Source organism: Haliaeetus albicilla, chromosome 9 (assembly GCF_947461875.1).
Source record: "Haliaeetus albicilla chromosome 9, bHalAlb1.1, whole genome shotgun sequence".
NCBI lineage: Eukaryota > Metazoa > Chordata > Aves > Accipitriformes > Accipitridae > Haliaeetus > Haliaeetus albicilla.
In genome coordinates this window covers 14,419,656-14,439,056 of record NC_091491.1, presented here as the reverse complement: position 1 = coordinate 14,439,056, position 19,401 = coordinate 14,419,656, and the positions used below count along the sequence as shown (strand labels likewise).

Sequence of the window (19,401 nt, the reverse complement as noted above, 5' to 3'; positions counted from 1 at the left end):
TGCAGCACGGCCGGAGCGCCGGGCACTCCGCCACCCCTCCACCGCCCTCAAACGCCAACAGAAGCACACCTCTGCCACCGCCAACACACTCTCGTCCATCTTTGTTCCCAAAAATATTTATTTATAACAATATATCCATTATCTATATCGTGATCCAAAAATACAGATATACATTTTTTACTTTACATTCCTTTTTTTGTTTTGCTTTTCCTTAATAAAAAGATTTATATTCTCTTCCATTTACAAAGGGAACACAGATCTAATTCCTTTAAAAAACAGAACAATCGGGTTAAAGTCGTTTCACCTCCAGTTTGGATGAGCTGCAATAAAGCTGAACGCCACAGGGTATTCCTGGTGCTTCGACAATCTTTAGTGGAACATTCCTTTACATATATCACAGTCTTGTTCACCCTTCTCCAGAAAAGTATATTTAACACTGTACATTCAAAATTCAGGAAAAAGATTTAAATCCTTTTATAAGCAAAAATGAAGGCTACTGGTATTTCTGTCTCTAAGGAGTTTTAAAAATCTCTAAAGCCAGCCGTATGTGGCCAAGAGACACTCCTGAGCCTGTACAGGCTGAGGGGACAGTTTATTGCTGGTTTTGGACATTAGATGTTCTGACACATTAGAGACGTTACATCATAAAGAAGAGGAGTATATTGTACCTCACACTGTTCACGATTCCTGCGAAGTTATCTTTCTTTTTGAGGGCTGATGGTAACTTCCAGAGCTTGTTTTTCTTTTTGCTTTGCTGGTTAAAACAGAAAAGGTCCGCTCTTCCAAGCCCCAGAAAGCACTGGCTAACAAAACACATTTTACTGTCCTACCCGACCATCTTTCCCAAGCTGAGGGTGGTCAGCTCCACACTCACTTATCCGCAGCTGCGCGCTTCCGTAAGGGCACGTTTCCAGCAAGACCTCCAGAGAGGCGCAGTGGAATTTTGAGATTGTTTCAAATCAAATGCTTAATCTATGGTGATACCACTACTAATAAAGCCTTAGGGGAAAAAATAATAATAATAATAATAAAAAAAAAGAAACAAAAGTCAAATACAATATCACTGGATGGAAGGGGAAAATAAAACCTGAAACGGCACAAACACTAGTCTTCAGGACACAGTAACGCTCCTACATTAATCCAGTGTAGCAGGTCAACGAGGTACAGGTCTCACTCACTGGTTACTGAATTACAGGCTGGCTCATGAGGTATCACAATTAAATTTGCTCTCAAAAAAAAAAAAAAAAGGCAGAAAGAAAAATAGGGCTGACTGTATTTCTAAGTTCAGGTTTGCATGACTATGCTTTCCTCCTTCTTCCCTCTCTGCTTTTAATTTGGCCGCCTGCTTTCCCGGTGCTATTACAATAGCAACAATGATAAGCATGCACCATCTTGTAAACGTATCCATGGAAACTTCATATACAACACATGGCGTGATGTAACATAGCAAAGACATGCGCAACATCACACTATAAATGACAGGACCCTGGAGATGAGTATTTTTCTTTTTTTTTTTTTTTCCCCCCATAGCAGATGCAGTAAATGAAAACGTTCACAGAAAAGCTGTCTCAGTATCAAGAGGTTTCTTCTATGTCAGTCTTGGCATACCTGCAGCATCTACAAAGCCCAACAGACCAAAGCAGGGGAGGAAAACTGGCAAGGACCGTGTTCTACTTTCTTTCATTGCAAAACACAAGAGGGTCAATATAACAGGGGAAAAAACTTTTTTCTTTGGGAAACAGGTGCCAAAATCTGACTAGAAGTGGTTTTTTTTTTTTCTTCTGTACTGTTTATTCAGATTGTTTTTACAGCAGAAAAAAAAAAAGCTTATCTGGAAGTTTCTTAATGCCTTTCCAACAGTCTATACCAAGAGCTTCTGCACAATGGTATGCAAAGTAGTACACAGCCCTGCACAGAGCTGCCATTAACACACATCAGGGATCACAGCCAGCAAAGTTCATGAACCCTGGTGCCTCCGGCTGCAGGGGTTTTTGGTTTGAGGCTTTTATTTTTTTTTTTTTCCCCCTCCACCAGCAGAACCACCTTTCCCTACAGTATCTTTTATTGTGGGCGGGTAAGCCCCATAATACAGGGGATATATATGAAGACAAGAGTTGTCTCTGCTCTTCCCTCACCTTCTGCATCCACTATAACTCAGAGGAAGGAAAAAGACAGAAAGACTTTTGTTTTCCTACACCCGATTTCCTTCTCTTCCTTCCGCTGCAGCAACTGACACTGTGATGACAGCATGGATTCACATTCATAATCTGAAAGGCAGCTTAAAGAAGCCAAGAACATGCAAATGTGCCCCGGCTAAAAAAAAGACAAGAAGTCATTTTAAAGCATTCCTGCTGAATAGCCCTCTTCAATAGCAGTGCTTCATCCCAAATGCAATTCAACCCCCCCCCCCCCCCCCCAGGCTACCACATGGCCACCTTTCAGCTTTGCCACACCATCAGGGGAACATACACACATCCTCTTTACAGAGCCTTCCCCTAAAGCTTGTTTTCCTGATTTACCCAGGTGCACCACAGGCAAACACAAGTAACAAAAATCAGGCCTTCATCTTATTTTATGAACAAACCCGACCTTCTATCTCTACAAGAATACTGTAGGTTTTATCTTCACAGTAATGTACTTAAAGGATCTTCAGAGAAATGGAAACAGCCAGGAAAGATAGCGCCCTCTCTCAATATTACTGTCACTAAGAAACACTGCAGGACAATTCCTTTTCTATTTAAAGGTTTTCTCCCAAACCTTTTCTACAAGGAGGTGAAAAGTCAAATGGTTTGCTTCTGTTAAGGTTCATGTGAATGGGGGCAAGATGAAGTAAAATAAAGGCAGTGCAAAGGTAGACAGAAGAAATTCCCCAAAAGAGAAGATACGATCATACCTCTCTCCCATCCCTGCCCTGTCAAAACTAAGCATAGTACTTGGCTTTGAGGAAATGGACACTGGGAACAGTTACCAGCTTTCCTGTTCCTTTCTGTACTACAAAGCTGCAGAACAAATCGACTTCACACCTAAACAATAGAGCCTACTTCTTTCACACAGGCTACATCAGAGAAAATTCCTTTTTCTCTGCCACGCCAAGCTCCAGGTCTAAACTATTTTCACGATGGCGATGCACCATGCTGAAGATACAGGTAATTCATTCTCCTGCAATGCCTTACATGGTTTCACAGACTCCTATAAACTAGCAGAGACTACAGCTCCTGAGTGCCCTAGCACTTCAGAGTAACACCGATTTCAGTGCTGTGCAAGTGTAACATAAATAAAATCCCTGTGGCAAAGGGATTTGGGACTCCCTCCCAAAGTCATTTTCTCATGAAAGAACAGGAATTACAACTGGCCGCTGGACAATTAAATAACATACCAGAAGAAGGAGGAGGGTAGGTTACAAAAAAAAAAAAAAATCAAAGGTAATATTGCAACATGAATGAAGGAATATATTAAATTCTTCTTGCCTCAGAGGATGTATTCCCCTCTACTCCTTACTTCTTTTTCTTTCTTTCCTGAACACAACGAGGACAAAACCTACAAGGAAAGAAGAGGCAGTAATTAGTTCCTGAAGTTAACAACACATAGCCCGAGAACTCTTTTTAGTATTTGGGAACGAGTGGATAAGGAGGGTGGTTTAAAAGCAGCCAATTCAAGTAACTGCAACAGTTTTCATGACATGCAGGAAGCCTGGGCAAATAGGAAAGGAATTGTACCAACTCAGGTGGGCAGAAGTGACAGATAGCACTGGAAGGCTTCCAGGGCTCATCAGCCCCCTCACAGCTGTAATTCACCTTACTTCATGCACCTAGAAGTTACTCCAAGTAACTTCTCCAAGTTTGTCACACAAGCTTCCTCTACAGGCAAAAGAAAAAAAAGATACATTCCTCCAATTCATTCCTTCCTCTCCCTCCAATGATTGCAGTTCACTTTCACTTAAGCCTGTTTCTTTCTAACAGGCATCTTGTTAATTAGATGAGAGCAGTCCATTAAACAGAAACCAAGTACAGAACAAGCTTATGACTCTTTCCAAGATGAGCACGTACATAAGCAAAACCTAGAGCAGTTTTCAAACTTTGCTTCCAGAAGTGAAAAAAATAAACACATCTCTCCTCAGTTTTAAGTACAGCCACAACTATGCAACAATACAGCAAACCTGAGATGTTAACATGTACACATTTACCCTCAGATTGAAACCTGCTGTTTATCATGCGATTTTGCATATGCCCAGGTCCTTGTTTTGCTCCCACCAGAAACAAAGACTCCCATGGAAGTAGACTTTAGGAAGAAGGTTCCCCTTGTACCTTCTATGTTCACACAAACACAATCCCAAACCACAGAGGATGCAAACCCTCTAATGACAACAGCAAAGCTCCTCTGCCAGGAAGGTTCACAATGGGGTTTTAATTCTTACTGCGATTCCTGTTGAGGCAAATTGTAGCCTGATAAAAATCAAAAAGCTATATGTTGTCATACTTACCATTTCCCTTTTGGTTTTGTGGTGAGGTCCACACAAGCAAAGTGGAACCATTCAATTGGGCACTGCGAAACAGAAAGGAAAAACCCACAGAGGAGATGCTTAGTGTTTCAGAAACGTTACTTTCATTTTGCATGATCTAATTGAGCAAGTACCCCCCCCCTCGGATTTCACAGTGTTGTGATGTAGCAAACACCTGAAAATAAATCATCTCAAGTGCTTACATCCTGGTTGTCACAGCCAATCATTTCTCCATAGGACACCTGGTGACACAAACAGTAGGTAGGTTCGTTGGGGTCCACTGGCATGTCTAGGACATCTGAGGGATGCACCGACAGGATGGTATCAGCAAACTCAGATCTGCGGACAAGGACAGATTGAGGGCGAAACACTTTCCAGTTGCAGGCAACACCATGTTTCCAAGATCTAAATCCCACTTGGGAAAATTAGTTTTTAACAGTATCTTCCCTAAAACACACTGACCCTAGTTTAGCGTTTAGATCACGTTATCACATATTATCCAGTGACTAAAATCATAAGGTAAGTTTGATCAAACACAAAACATGAGCTTGACTATAAAGGATTAAGAGAATGATTTATAGATGCCATGACTACATACAGAACACTTCTGCTTGTGGACAGAAGAATCCAATTTTTCCCACCCCCCAATATGTTTTAATATACATTCTTTTCTCGTTGTCAGGCATGAGCAAACCCTCTTGCTCTGACAGGAATGTATTAAGTTGACATGTCAGTAACAGTCAATGGAAACTATTTTTAGTTTTGTGCCCTTCCATTTAACCAACTGCAAATATTAGAATTAACAGAGCCCCTTTAATATAAATCATATCACAGAGAGGGGACATGCTTTTTGCCTTGCTTCACAAAACCAAATTAGATTATTCAAGACTATCTAGGACACGATTCTTTGAAATCTGCCCCCCCTGCCAAATTCTCCAAGATTCCTAGAACAACAATACAACATCAATTTTTGTCCTGAGGGGCAAGTGTTTCTTTTTACAATCAAGACCACAAGCAACTGTTAAAAATAGCCGCATGACAACAAAGCTATTTTCTCCTAGCTTGCCAACAGCAACAGAGATGCTCATCTCGTCCTTCCAGTCAGAGGGCATTCAAAGCATGCTGAGTTTCCACATGCCAACCAAGGAGTTAATTAACAAAGCTGACTTGTCCTAAGAAGGACACTAATGAAATAGAGTAAGACCAGAACACTCTAACATCGCTCACCATCCAGACACATGAGCTTGGGTAACATGAGCTTGCGGAAAATTCATGAAGTGTCAAGGCAAAGTCACCAGAGCTGTGACTGGGTATGCCTTACCCTCCTTTGAGTTTCTTTTTCTTTGGTGTATCTTCTTCAGATGTTCGCCTGCCTCGACCACGAGAGCCTCTTTTGTCTTTCTGACTTCGTCCCTCTATAAAGGAAAAAACCCCATCATTTCAACCCACTTGAATACCAGAAACATCCGCAGATGTTTTTCTTGTGATGCATCTGTTGTTTCGAAATCCTTATTTCATATGTAACTGAGTATGAATAATGATTCTGAAATACATTTTTGTGCCACAAATATGCCAAATTGGCACGTAGCATGACTGAGCACCAAACTCTTGCATTTGCAGTTTTGGCATTTAAATCACTGCAGTACAATGTTAGCCCATATTGCTCCACAAGACATAGATAGCACCATATTTGATTAGATGTGCTGTAATTTATTTTTTTTTATATCTCAGTATATTTTTAGACACTCAGACAGTTAATTTGTTACTCCATAACTAATGTAACTTTTATCTCCACATCCCTAATATTACCCCTTATTTCATAGTTCAAAGGCATGAAGCTGTGCTGCTGTAAGCCATGCTCAAATTTCACTGTAATCGTATGAGACTTCCAGTATACATTAACTGGTACAACCAGTATATAGTAACTGGTACCTTCCGTTAACTCCTAATTTTTCCTGCTGTTCTCAGCTTGATTAGTATTCAAATTCTGGTAAAAGGAGGAAAATAGGCAAATCACTTCTCCTCAAAGAGCTTAGAACTTACTCAGTAACAGATCAAGCCTGAAACTAGGATTGTTACACTCAAGAGCTGTTAACATCAGTTCAGTTTTGTCAGTTAGTTCCCCCTTGGCCAGTAAGCTGCTTACAACCAGTAACCGTGGGCCACCTCAGGATGATCTGGCAAGCACAGACAGTGAGTTAGATCCCGGCACTAGATCTTTCTTCATCTGTTTATTGCCCACCAGAACACTGTAAATATTTCATGAGCGTTAAAAACAAGTAGAGAGGTACGCTAAGGTGTACTTCTTTTCTTCCTCCAGAAATAACAGCCTCCTTTATATTCTGGTTAGCCAGACGGTGCTGGAAAAGGCTGTCAACCATATAAAATTTACGCACTTTTCAGGCTTCGAGAGCCAGGGTTTTCAAAGTCACTGCCTTCCAGTTTATCTTTCAGATCTGCTTCAAACCGTGCCAAGTCTGCATCCAGCCGGCGGATATGCTTATCCACCTGCACAAAAGAGGAAACCACAAACTGAATAAAAAAAAAATAAAAAAATCCCCAAACGAAAACAGGAAGGTCTAATAACTTGGCCGTTATCGGCATGAACAGGAGTATACTACTTCAGAACAAGGCATAAAAGGGGTGCCAAACTGGAAAAAGGGAAATGGTACACACAAATTGAATTAAGGCAGACAGAAAAAGAAAACAGGCAAAAGCAAGAAGACGCACTCCATCTACAGACAAAGAGAAAGGAAGGAAAAGGGAGGCGGCATAAGGGAGAGTCAAAGCAACTCAGACTAATGGTTTGCAGAACAGAACAAGACAATGAGAGATATTAAAAATAATTGTTTTCTCCCTGCAATTTTCAAAATAATTCTTCAACTATTGTCCATGAAATGTGTTGAGTAGATCAGTCTATTTTTTCTGGTATTCCACTGGCATGCTATCAGAAGAAATTTAGTAATAAATACAGGCTTCTGCTGACTATCTCCAATATCAAGTCAATACACATTAAATACCTTGTACGACCCTGACTGCAATAATGTGGCTTCCAGAACAGAGATGTAGTAAAGGTATTTTAAGCCACCACCCCCAGACTGTGTCGCTGCAATACCTAGTCCTCAAATTAGTTATCTAGGACATGTTTCAACTCTTGTGAAATCACTTCCTTTTCTGCAGTGTTTGATGGCAATAAAACGTGCCGCAGATGTAGCAGAACCCAAAGCATCTCTAGAAGCTGGACAAAACACACTAAGTACAGTCAAAAGGATTCCCTTCGCTCAAGTTTTATCTAGAGAATAAAATACACAGAGATCGGAATTATTCAAGGGACAGCTAAGTGGACACAGGAGTAGGGGCAGAGGAAGAAAAAAGTGAAAACCTGCTTCTTAAGAAACAAGATTTTCCCACCAGGTGCATTGAGGAAAGTTTGGTGTCCAGTATACAACCAGAATGGTGGCGCTGACGGGTCTGCTTTTTTTTGTCACTTGGAAACCAAGGTAATGAAGCAGATTTCCTTCCGTTCCTCCACAATATAGTACTGAAGTTCACTTAAAAAATGTTGCTTGTGACTAAGACCAGTCCTAAGTAAATTACTGGGTGACAGCGGAGATGCTGGGGAAGAGGGAGTGGGGTAAGTTTGCTGGTATTATTACACAGCAGATGGGTACTACCGATCAAGCAATCCCCAAGTGGGTTAAATGCATTTAGCTCTTCACTAGAGGAGAAGTCTACTTGACACAAAACCTGGTGACACAAGAGGAAGCTTTCTGGGGAAGGCAACAGTAAGAAAAATAAGCTTGAGGACTTGAGGACTAATAATTTGCTTCAGTAAGATATTTAAACAAAAACATAAATACGTCAGGGCAAATGGACGCCATGGAAGTGTCTTCCACGCCCATCCGCAGGCCCATTCCAGAGTATGACCATTTTTACAAAAGTCTCGCTGGTTGTGATCCTCACCATCTCGTACGTCTGCATAGCCAGCTGGACTTTATCATCACTGTACTCTTTACATTTGCTGTAGGCACTCTGGATTTTCTTCAGGTGTTCCACTCGTTCCTCAGGTAACATGTTCTTCACCGATTCAATGTATTCTGCTGCAAGACTGTCAATTTCTGCTTTCTTATCTGAAGAGCAAAGCATATACACATGAGAAAGCTGTCTGCCAAAGCAAGTATTTTTTCCTTCTACCTCTTTATGGTATTTAGAGGACCCTTTCTGACAGTTTTTAGACTCCCCCCGACTCCTTAATGTATTTACCTTTAAAAAAAACCCACATGTTAAGTTAAAGGTATTCACTCTTCAACACTTGTGGTGTGATTCTGATTTCCCCAGTGTTTTACAGTTAATTCAGAGGAGGGGCTCACAGTTAAGATCAGAAACTGAACCCACGGGTCCACAAACTTCAACCTCTCTTCCCACAGGCAGAACACCGTATTTGCTGCACAGCCATTTACTGTTCTAATGGCTCAAACTAAAAATCACTAATGTGCAACCAGATATCAACAACCTCAGAAGAGAAAAAAAAAAAAATCAGTCTTGCAAGACACACAGCAATCTACAACTCAGCTGATGTGGAAATAAATACAGGCAAGTAAGGCCATCCGAGGGACCATCGGGTACAGTGATCACCCAGCTACAAATTAACATGCAACTGCTGAAAAAACCAATCTAGTCCTGTGAGCTGTAGCCTTCACAGAAAAGAAACAAACACCGCACAGCACTTGCGTCAAGAAAAGGAAAAGCAGTGGAGGGGAGACACATTTTCTAAAGCTGAGTCTCCACAGGACACCCTTCCGGTCCTTCACGTCGAGGCTCTCGTCAGACTTCGCTTACCAAAATACCTGAACACACCTTCTGTTCTCTGATCCAACTCCCGCATCAGCTGGAAGTTCCTTTGCAGCTCGCAAGGCAGGTTTTCAATACCTGGAAGGTAAAGGCCAAGAAATACTACAGCCTGTTCTCCTCATAGCGGCCATCCCTCCTTTGACCCCAGACCAACTCAGCAGACCTAGAAGCCCCACCGCTGAGCGTACACAGGCAGAGAGGCACAGAAGCAGCGTGCAGCCCCTGCCCCTGACTAGAAGCGCCCCAAGAACGAAGCCTGCGCAACGGGAGGCCCGCACCCGAACGTGCCTTTACTTTTACGTACCCTGAACCGCCTGTATACATCAGCAGAGCTCACGTGCAGCCGCGCAGGCCTTCTCGGGACTCACACTCGCCCAGCAGCCGCGTCACTCCCGCTGCTTATCGGGCAGCCGGAGAGGACCCGAGCGGCGCCGCTGCCCCGCGCAGACCCTCGAGCCCTCCGCGCCTCGGCCGGCCCCTACCACCGCCGTGCCCGGCGGGACGGAGGGAGGAAGGGAGGGAGGAAGGGAGGGCGGACAGGAGGGAGGAAGGGAGGAAGGGAGGAAGGGAGGAAGGGAGGAAGGGAGGAAGGGAGGAAGGGAGGAAGGGAGGAAGGGAGGAAGGGAGGAAGGGAGGAAGGGAGGAAGGGAGGGCGGCCTGCCGAGCGGGACCCGCGCAGCCGGCCATCGCCTCACAGCCCCGCTCCCGGGCGCGCAGCGATGACGCGCGGCGGCTGATGACGCGCGGCGGCTGATGACGCACCGCGGCACCGCCCCCTCCCCCGCCCCCGCCCAGCCCGTGGCGCAGCTCTAATTCCCGCGCCGCCGCCGCCGCCGCCGCCGCCTCCGCCTCGGACCCCCCCATCCCCCGCCGGCTCCGCCGCCCGCACCCCCCCCGCCCCGCGCCCCGCGCTCACTGTCCAGGTAGTGCTCCAGGTACATGGCGGTCGCCATCTTGCGGCCCGCGCCCCGCCGCCACCGCCGCCGCCGCCGCCGCTTCCCGCCGCCTGCCGGGCCCGCATGACAAGGGCCGCGGCCCCGGCCTCATCCCATATTCATAGCCCGCCCAGCGCTCATTGGTCGCCGGGGACGCTCTCGCTGCATATTCATGAGGGGTAGGGCGGGCGGGGGGGGCGGAGCCTCGCTTTCGCGCCTCGCAGCCTCCCCGCCTCCCTGGAGGACCGCGGCGTCTCTGTGCCCTTCCGCCGCGTAGAGCGGCGCGAGGGGGAACGCTGGCCGGGATTGGCCGGGCGGCGGCGGCGGAAGGGGCGGGCGGAGCGCTCCGCCGCGCGCTATGGCGGGCCGGCGTGGCGCGCTGATTGTGCTGGAGGGGGTGGACCGCGCCGGGAAGAGCACGCAGGGCCGCCGGCTGGTAGAGGCGCTGCGGGCCGATGGCCACTGCGCCGACCTCCTCCGCTTCCCGGGTACGGGGCCTGCCGACGCCCGGAGGGAACGGGGAGGGAGGAAGGAAGCGGGGGAGGGAGGAAGGAAGGGAGGGAGGGAGTCCCGCTAGGCCGGGCCGCGGCGCCCGGTGTGCCCCGCCCCCCCGCCCTCCGTGGGGGTGCGGGGGCGCCATCCGAGGGCTTTCGTGGTACCCGCGGCCCCTGACCTCCTCCCACCCGTGACAGACATACCCTCATCCCCGGACGGACTGACCTCTCACCCGTGACAGACTGACCCCACCCCGGACAGACCGATCTCCTCTCCCCCGTGACAGATAGACCCCCACGCCAGATGGACTAACCTTGTGCCACCCGTGACAGACAGATAGACCCTCACCAGGAACAGACCGATCTCATCCCACCTGTGACAGACAGATAGACCCTCACCAGGAACAGACCGATCTCATCCCACCTGTGACAGACAGATAGACCCCCACCCCAGACAGACTGATCTCCTCCCACCCGTGATGGGCAGATAGATCCCCAGACTGACATGCCCCCCAGGACAGGTGGACACCCCTTTGGCAAGAGCAGCTTGGGGCAGTGTTTGCTCCTTCTCCTCCTCTTTCCTACAGAGAGAACAACAGAGATTGGGCGGCTGATCAGCTCCTACCTGGTGAAGGAGAAGAACCTGGAGGACCATGCCGTTCACCTGCTTTTCTCCGCTAACCGCTGGGAACATGTGTAAAGACAATGTTTGTTAAGTTGTAAAAGAAAAATGCATGGTGCTGAATCCTCCCAGGGTTTTAGCTTGCAGTAGGTACTGTAGGTATGATCCTGTTTAGCAAGGGAAACATGGCTGGAAGCAATGTCTCGAGGACTCTTACAGCTTTGGATTTCATCTTAGATTGAATGCCACAGTTTGCTTTTTTAAAATCATTAGGTGTAATATTTCCAATCCCTGTGCTATACTAGATTCAAGAATTGGGGAGCTGAGACAGTACCAGTCTAGACTGTGAATTTACTTTCTTTCCTGAATGAAAAGACCTTGCTTTGCAAGGAGTTCCATATGAGTGACATAGTGGTTAAGGAATCGTGTCCAAACTTCCCCTCCAGCTGAAGGCTGCATTCAGCTGTAAGTGGCTGTCCTTGCTTTTCGCCCCTGAGTCTTTGCGTGTAGAGCTAGGGAAATTGGTGTCGGCTGTTGTTTTTACCTGGAAATCTATGTTGCAAAATGTTTTCATTTAAAAAAAAAAGCTTTGCTGATTCTGCTGTAGTGGCGATGCCAAGGAAGCTGGGAAAGCGTAAGGCAGATGAGTGAGCTGTAATAAGAAGTGTCATTGTCGTGAATAAAGAATCCTTTTCTCTGACTGAGGCAGAGTGCATCACAAATCTGCTGCACCACTGTCATGGTTTAACCCCAGCCAGCAACTAAGCACCATCTAGCTGCTCACTCACTTCCCTTCCACCCAGTGGGATGGGGGAGAGAATTGTGGCAGGGAGGGGGGCAGGGAGTAAAATTTGTGGGTTGACGTAAGGACAGTTCAATAGGACAGAAAGGAAGAAGGTAATAATAATAATAATGACAATAATAAAAGAATTGGAATATACAAAACAAGTGATGCACAATGCAGTTGCTCACCACTCACTGACTGATGCCGAGTTAGTTCCTGAGCAGTGATTCCCCCCAGGCCAGCTCCCTCCAGTTTATATACTAGACATGATGTCACATGGTATGGCATACCCCTTTGGCCACTTTGGGTCAGCTGTCTGTCCTGGTTTCAGCTGGGATGTAGTTAGCTGTCTTCCTAGTAGCTGGTACAGTGCTATGTTTTGAGTTCAGTATGTGAAGAATGTTGATAACACTGATGTTTTCAGTTGTTGCTCAGTAGTGTTTAGACTAGAGTCAAGGATTTTTCAGCTTCTCATGCCCAGCCAGGGCACCTGACCCAAACTGGCCAACAGTGTATTCCATACCATGGGACGTCACATCTAGTTTAGGAACTGGGAAGTGGGGGGCAGGGATTCGCCGCTTGGGGACTGGCTGGGTGTCGGTCGGTGGGTGGTGAGCAATTGCCCTGCGCATCATTTGTACATTTCAATCCTTTTATTACTACTGTTGTCATTTTATTAGTGTTATCATTATCATTATTAGTCTCTTCTTTTCGTTCTATTAAATCGTTCTTATCTCAACCCAGGAGTTTTACTTCTTTTCCTGATTTTCTCCCCCATCCCACTGGATGGGGGGGGAGTGGGTGAGCGGCTGCGTGGTGCTTGGTTGCTGGCTGGGGTTAAACCACGACACTGTCTTGGCTATGTCCCCTCCCAACTTCTTGTGCCCCTCCAGCCTTCTTGCTGGCTGGGCAGGAGAAGCTGAAAAATCCTTGACTTAGTATAAACACTACTTAGCAACAACTGAAAATGTCAGTGTGTTGTCAACATTCTCAGACTAAATCCAAAACATAACGCTATATCAGCTACTAGAAAGAAAATTAACTCTATCCCAGCTGAAACCAGGACAACCACTTAAAAAGGGAAGAGGACTTAAGCTGTGCATGTCTGACTAGAGTTCATTTGTGATCTTGCCTGTAAGCCGTGGAGCTGCCTGGAGCTGTGCCCGGCACTGGGGGATCCTGAACTTGGGTGTCTTGAAAGGATATTTGCTTAATGTTTGCTAGAGGACAAAATACATTTAAATGGCTAGCCATGATCAGCATCACAGGTAACCCTGACAGTGCTAATGATCACTGTTAATGATGACATATGTTAACAGAGAAGCACTGCCTCATGAGCTGTCTTTTAGATGAACTACTTTCATTTGTATCACTATAAAGGAGTGTAACTTTATTACTTTTCTCCCACATGGTTTTCAGACCGTCAATGAGAGAGAAACTACGTCAAGGGATCACACTTGTGGTTGACAGATACGCCTTTTCTGGAGTGGCCTTCACAAGTGCCAAAGACGTGAGTGAGACCTACAGCAGCCCCTGCCCCTCTCTGTATTTGGGGAAGCAGCTCTAGTTAGAGGCCTGATACTGATGTAGGTGTGCATGGCCCAGGCTCCTCCCCTGGGGAAATGAGGATTGAAATTGAGGGATGGACATTTCAGCTCAGGTATTGACATGGTCTGTTTGCCTGGGTCTACTTCTTCCTCAGAAAGAGCAGAGAAACTCATTTGGTTACTTTTTGTAAATCTGGACAGACTCCTGGCTGCGGGGAAGCTGGCCTGTTTGGAGAATGATTATGCCCATTTACTTGAGATTCTCCACGCTTGCTCTGGCTGCTGGCCCACAAATTTGCAAAGAATAACAGAACCACGTATGTTGGAAGGGACCTGTGGAAGTCATGAAGCCCAGCCTCCTGCTCAAGAGTAGGTATAATGTCAAGCAGGCTTCTTGGGGCCACATCGAGCCAAGGTTTGAGTATCTCCAAGGATGTAGATCCACAACCTTTCTGGTCTCTTCTTTCAGTGTTTGCTCACCTTCATAGTAAAAATTATTTTCTTCATTTAGCCTGAATTTCTCACATTCCCACTTGTGCCTTTTGGCCTGTCTCTGCTTTCAAGACAAGTTAGCTCTGTCAGCCTCCTTTTGGGTCATTCTACACAGCTGTAAGATCCTCCTGAGTCTTGTGCTCATTGTTGTGCTCTGAGGAGACTGTTCCGGAAGATCAACCACCTCTCCTGGGTCTCTTTGCCTTCCACATGAGTTTCCCGGGCCATCCTGCTAAGAGGTTCCTAATAAACAGATATCTGCTGTCCTGAAGTCCATGATTTTGTTTGTCTTGCTGACTACTCTCCAGATTTTAAACCACTGTCTCATGTTCCCTGCAGCCAAGGCTATCCTTGAACTTTGTATCTTCAACCCGTTATTTCTTGCTTGTGAGTAACAAATCCAGCAGGGCACTTCTCGCTGGCTTATCTGTCACCGTGCCAAGAATCTCTTCAGCATGCTCCAGAAACCTGGATTGCTTGTGCCCAGCAGATAGGCAGGTGCTTGAGGTCCTCCATGAGTACCAGGACCTGCAGTTGTGATCCTTCTTCTAGCCAGCTGTCTAAAGAATGTTCATCAACTCCCTCTCTTTAACCAGGCAGTCTGTAGCAGGCCCCACCCCAACATCACTGGTGTTACTCTGCCCTGGTTGTCCTACTTTCAGGTGAGCTTCCATTATCATATCATCCCCCAGCCGTTTCCTCCTGGCATCCCACCTTCAGTTCTCTACAGATTGCCAACTTTCCCCTGACATGCCTAGTTTAAAGCTCTCTTCACAGGCTTAGCAAGCCTCTTTGCATAGACACTCTTGTTGCAGTCTGTCAGATGCATCCCATTCCTGCTCTGCAGCCATCAATTCTCAAAGGGCATCCTGTGGTCATAGAAGCTGAAGCCCTGCCTGCAACATCAGCTGTGCAGCTGAGAGTTGACCTACATTCATTCTTGCCCAAGCCCTTCCCCACTTCCTGGAAGGACTGAGGAAATCCTGGGCCCCCATGCCCTGCACCCTCACCTCCAGAGGCCCTCAGTCACTCTTGATACATTTAAGGTCACCCTGATAGTATTGCTGGTGCCTGTGTGTATGAGTAGGAAGTGGACAAGCCTTGGTGGTCTCTCCACAAGATTGTGGATTCACGTGCCCTGATGGAAGTCTTCAAATCTCTCGCCTAGATCCGGAAGTTGAAAGCATTGTCCTTGTGTCTGAGCTGAAATTCCTGGGTAGGGTGGGTATTTGAAAAGGAGTTTCCATGGGCTCAGAAAGATCCACACTAAAGCTGTGTGGTGTTCATATTTGGGAGCAGCTTTCTTTTGGACTGGTCACAAGTTTTGGACTGATAATGGCTGTATAGACACTCAAAACATGACTTGGCATTTAGCTCTGAGGGGCTCTGCGGAAGAGATCTTAAAATCTTTAGCTCTGTCCAACTTAAATGAGCATAAGAGGTGTGCAGCATCTAGCTAAACCTGGCCCCCCAAAATTAACAGGACTGAATTCCCACATGATAAGCTCAGATACTGCCTTTTCAGTTTGTAGCCTGTGCTTAGTGTTTCGGGCTACATCTCCTCTCTTTGGCTGTTCCTTTCCCACCCCACTCTCCAGCTAACCTGCTTTTTTCCCCTTCTTCGCATTCCCTTCTTTCACCTCAAACTTGCTTGTCTTTGTTTGGGACAGAACTTCTGCCTGGACTGGTGCAAACAGCCTGACATTGGACTCCCAAAGCCAGATCTGATTCTGTTTCTTCAGTTAAGCCCGGAAGAAGCAGCAGAACGAGGGAACTTTGGAAATGAACGTTATGAGAACAGCTCCTTCCAAGAGAAAGTTCTACAGTCCTTCTACCATCTGATGAAGGACAAGACATTAAACTGGAAGGTAAGGAAACAACCCTAACAGGCCTCTCATAGACCACGGTGGGGGTGTCTCACGAGAGCTCCCAAATTGTGCCCATCACATCCCTGTGGTCCCCCTTCTGCTTCTGGTCAGGGGGACATGTTGGGGATCAGCCAAGTGCACTGTGGTCTGTGGCAGAGAGGGCACTTCCCCATTCCAGGACACCCTATGGGACCCTGTTGGGATGGGGGGAAGAATTTTGGTTGGTTGATTTGTTTTCTAAAAGAGCTTTCTGGAAATCATTCTCTTTCTTAAAGATAAGCTGACAAGCCTGGGTAAAAAGCAATGGGACACACCCATGCTCTTCCCTTCCTATTTCCTTGGCATCCTGCAGCATCTGCCAAGGATTCTGGAATTGCTCCTGCAGCTTGTAGACACAATACTGATGATCACCTTCCTTCTCACATGGCCAGTTTCCATCAGCATTTGCTGTCTGAATGCTACCAGAAGTCTCTCCAAATACATGATCTTTTTTTGTTCCACCCTGCTGCATCGCTTTTACTTCTTGTTCATCCCTTGGAGCTGTTTGCAGAGGACTGCGCAGTCAGCAGCCTTATCACAGAAGGGGAAGTGTTCCCCATTTACCCTGTGTGTAGATCATCTAGGCTGAGGTTTTCTGGTAGGGGCATCCTTTTTACCATCTCCATCACCCTGTCAGTGCTCGATCATGAGATATGGGCAGCATCTTCTGCTTATTCTGTCGCTTTCACGCAGACATAGGAGGACACAGGTTATGGATAAGTTGCTAGTCACCAGAGGCTGGAGATTGTACAGATTTGTCAAATGAGCTGACTGTGTAAGGTAAAAGTAATTCTTCACAGCCTGTTTCAGGTAAACATCGTTCTCTAACATGAAAGAGTTTTTGTATACTATTAGAACCTGAAGGACCTAAATGTACAACAATCACCAGACTAGGACTTTTATTCCAGTAAATGTTATGCTAGGAAACTACCTTCCCTACATCACAACAACTGGAAAAATAAGCTGACAGAAAACATGTACCATAGCACAAAACGCAAAATAATTCATTTAACAAAAATAAGCATGCTGTCATATGAGATGATATGGAACTTGTGTATAGTCTGTAAACTGTGATTTTTTTTTCCGGAGATTCCAGCAGTGGACCACGTTTCTGTTATTACCTGTCTTCTGTTATTTCTTTTGTTTTCTATCCATTGGTTGAAAGGAGTTTTCACTTAAAGCAACACATCTGTTTAAAATATCTCAAAGTGCATAACTATCAAACAGATAAATATCAGAATAGATGATGAAGAGGCGTCCCTGAAATGAGTGTGGAAATCCAGTTTCAGTACACATTAAAGGTATAGTTAGCATTCTTGTCTCTTTGCCCCTCAGTATCAGATAGAATAACAGATATCAAACGTTGCCAAAGAACAGATTAGTCCAAGGCACAAAACGCAGCTCAGTACCATCAGTTACACAAATAAATTGAGATCAGCAAGCTACTTGATGATACTGTGTGAGCACAAAAGTGGGGTGCTGACTGTGCTGCAATGAAAAGGCTACCATTTCATCATGAAGTCTATTTATTGCATATCCTCACAGCCTGCTCTTTCTCAGCAGTGCTGTGCGGGCCAGTGTTGCATAGGTCACTGTGATAAATCTGCACCTCTCTACATCTTTTCACCAAATCCTTTCTTCACTTTGGTCACTCCCTGAACCACACAGGAGCAATGCTGCTATTCTTTAAACATCAGCCTAAGGATCACCAGCATTGTATAGCTCTACTGACCTCAGCTTGCAGTATTTAAAAAAAAACCACAACCAACAAATCTGAAACTGGAACATCACATGATAGATTTTGAGAGGTTCCTACTATCATGGGTGGAATTTATTTTGAAGAACCACTGAAGGATCAATACACTGATGTTTCTGGGGGACTACAGTACAGGATGAAGAACATTTACGTGCCTTTATGTCACATGCCCCAAAGACTGTCAGCAAACTACAGGCAGCAGCAGCAGTTTCTTCTGTTTCCCTTCATCCAGCCCCGCATCTACTTCTCAAATGTCTGTTCCCAAATAAAACAGATTTTTCCAATTCCACTCCAGAAACAGTGCATAGGAGGTGTAATTAGCTCATTTCACTGCTCATGAATAGTAACAATACTGAGTAATAGGAAGAGCAGATAAAACAGCAAGGTGAGTTTTTCTCATTTGGTGGTGTTAATCGAGTAACATGTTTCTGTATTTTTTGTGTTGGAAACAGACAATGGATGCTTCAAAGAGCATAGAAGACTTGCACAGAGAAATCAAGACCATTGCAGAGGAAACCATGCAGGAGGTTCAGAATAAACCTTTGGGAGAACTCTGGAAATAAAACTTTATACAGGTTATTCTTTTAGACCTAAGGGAAAACTCACCTCTTGGATATTCCTCACTTGGATGATTCCCCTACATCACCTTCCAGTAACTACAGCTTAGATCCCATGTAGTCTTCTGGGTCCAGCATGGTGCTGATGTCCTTGTGATTTTATCTACTCCTCCCCTGCATCCTGCATAGTCCCTTCTGTATTTTATAAATGAACATCCAATGAGCATGTAACAAATTCCTCAAAAAAACCTCCCAACCTCAAGCAGGAGCTCTTGTTCTAGCCCCAGTCCTGTGGTGCAGATGTGGGCATGGAGCCCAGGGCTGCCCCTGGACACAGCAGCAAGAGGCAGGTAACAGCCTTCCCAGTTTCAGGGAACTGCCCCGTTTCTGATTCTTCTGCCTCTCTAGTAAATGCATTCCCTGTGCTGAAACCAGTTTGTAGAGGACTTGCTAATAAATTACTCTTCTAAAAGTTTTGCACAGGGCATTTTTTTTTTCCCAGTACAATCATTTATCTTCTAGAAGGATATATGGGAGGTGAAAGTGCTGTGGTTCAGGCAGTAAATGCAGTGAGAACAATACAGAAACTGAACTTCTATGAGCAGGTAAGAGTCTGAAATAGATGTATTAGCTCATAGCAAGGCCAGTTTGAAGAGTGAGTGGCACAAATTATTTTAGACTGGTTGAGTTACTCCTGTGGCCAAGATCAAAGGAATAGTTATTTATTGCAATAAATAGTGCAATTTAAACAGCCTGGCACAGGCTGCCAAACCAGATCAGCTATGCATTGATCTAAGTCATCATTAATGACCAGCAAACAACAATAAACTGGAATGTTAAACTGAACCATTTGCAAGGTGCACTGAGATACAGCGATTACCAGGAGAGTTAATGTCTCTGTCTGCTGGATAGTTAATTTGTCTTCTAGCAGTGTGTACTGGACTGATCTCCAAGCTGG

The 19,401-nt window shown here is 45.6% G+C and overlaps 2 protein-coding genes across 5 annotated transcripts; one reads left to right on the top strand and one right to left on the bottom strand.

Moving 5' to 3' along the window:
- Nucleotides 1-106: 106 nt before the first annotated feature.
- Nucleotides 107-10,422, bottom strand: ING5 (inhibitor of growth family member 5). Of its 4 annotated transcripts, none has more exons than XM_069791735.1 (8): nucleotides 10,266-10,422; nucleotides 9,356-9,427; nucleotides 8,462-8,628; nucleotides 6,895-7,006; nucleotides 5,820-5,913; nucleotides 4,702-4,837; nucleotides 4,481-4,542; nucleotides 107-3,537 (listed from the first exon to the last, which is right to left on the bottom strand). In XM_069791735.1, the coding sequence occupies exons 1-8, from the start codon at nucleotides 10,300-10,302 to the stop codon at nucleotides 3,495-3,497; spliced, it is 723 nt and encodes a 240-aa protein (XP_069647836.1). In that variant the 5' UTR covers nucleotides 10,303-10,422; the 3' UTR covers nucleotides 107-3,494. The 4 variants fall into 4 exon arrangements, with proteins under 4 accessions (XP_069647836.1, XP_069647839.1, XP_069647838.1 ...); XM_069791738.1 differs by lacking the exon at nucleotides 10,266-10,422 and adding an exon at nucleotides 9,731-9,867 and having other exon boundaries at nucleotides 9,356-9,434; XM_069791737.1 differs by lacking the exon at nucleotides 10,266-10,422 and adding an exon at nucleotides 9,687-9,830.
- A 186-nt stretch (nucleotides 10,423-10,608) lies between these two features.
- On the top strand, nucleotides 10,609-18,915 carry DTYMK (deoxythymidylate kinase). The gene is made up of 5 exons (XM_069791739.1): nucleotides 10,609-10,772; nucleotides 11,366-11,474; nucleotides 13,604-13,694; nucleotides 15,894-16,091; nucleotides 18,339-18,915. Exons 1-5 carry the CDS (start codon nucleotides 10,643-10,645, stop codon nucleotides 18,447-18,449), a joined length of 639 nt encoding a protein of 212 aa, XP_069647840.1. The 5' UTR covers nucleotides 10,609-10,642; the 3' UTR covers nucleotides 18,450-18,915.
- Nucleotides 18,916-19,401: the final 486 nt, after the last annotated feature.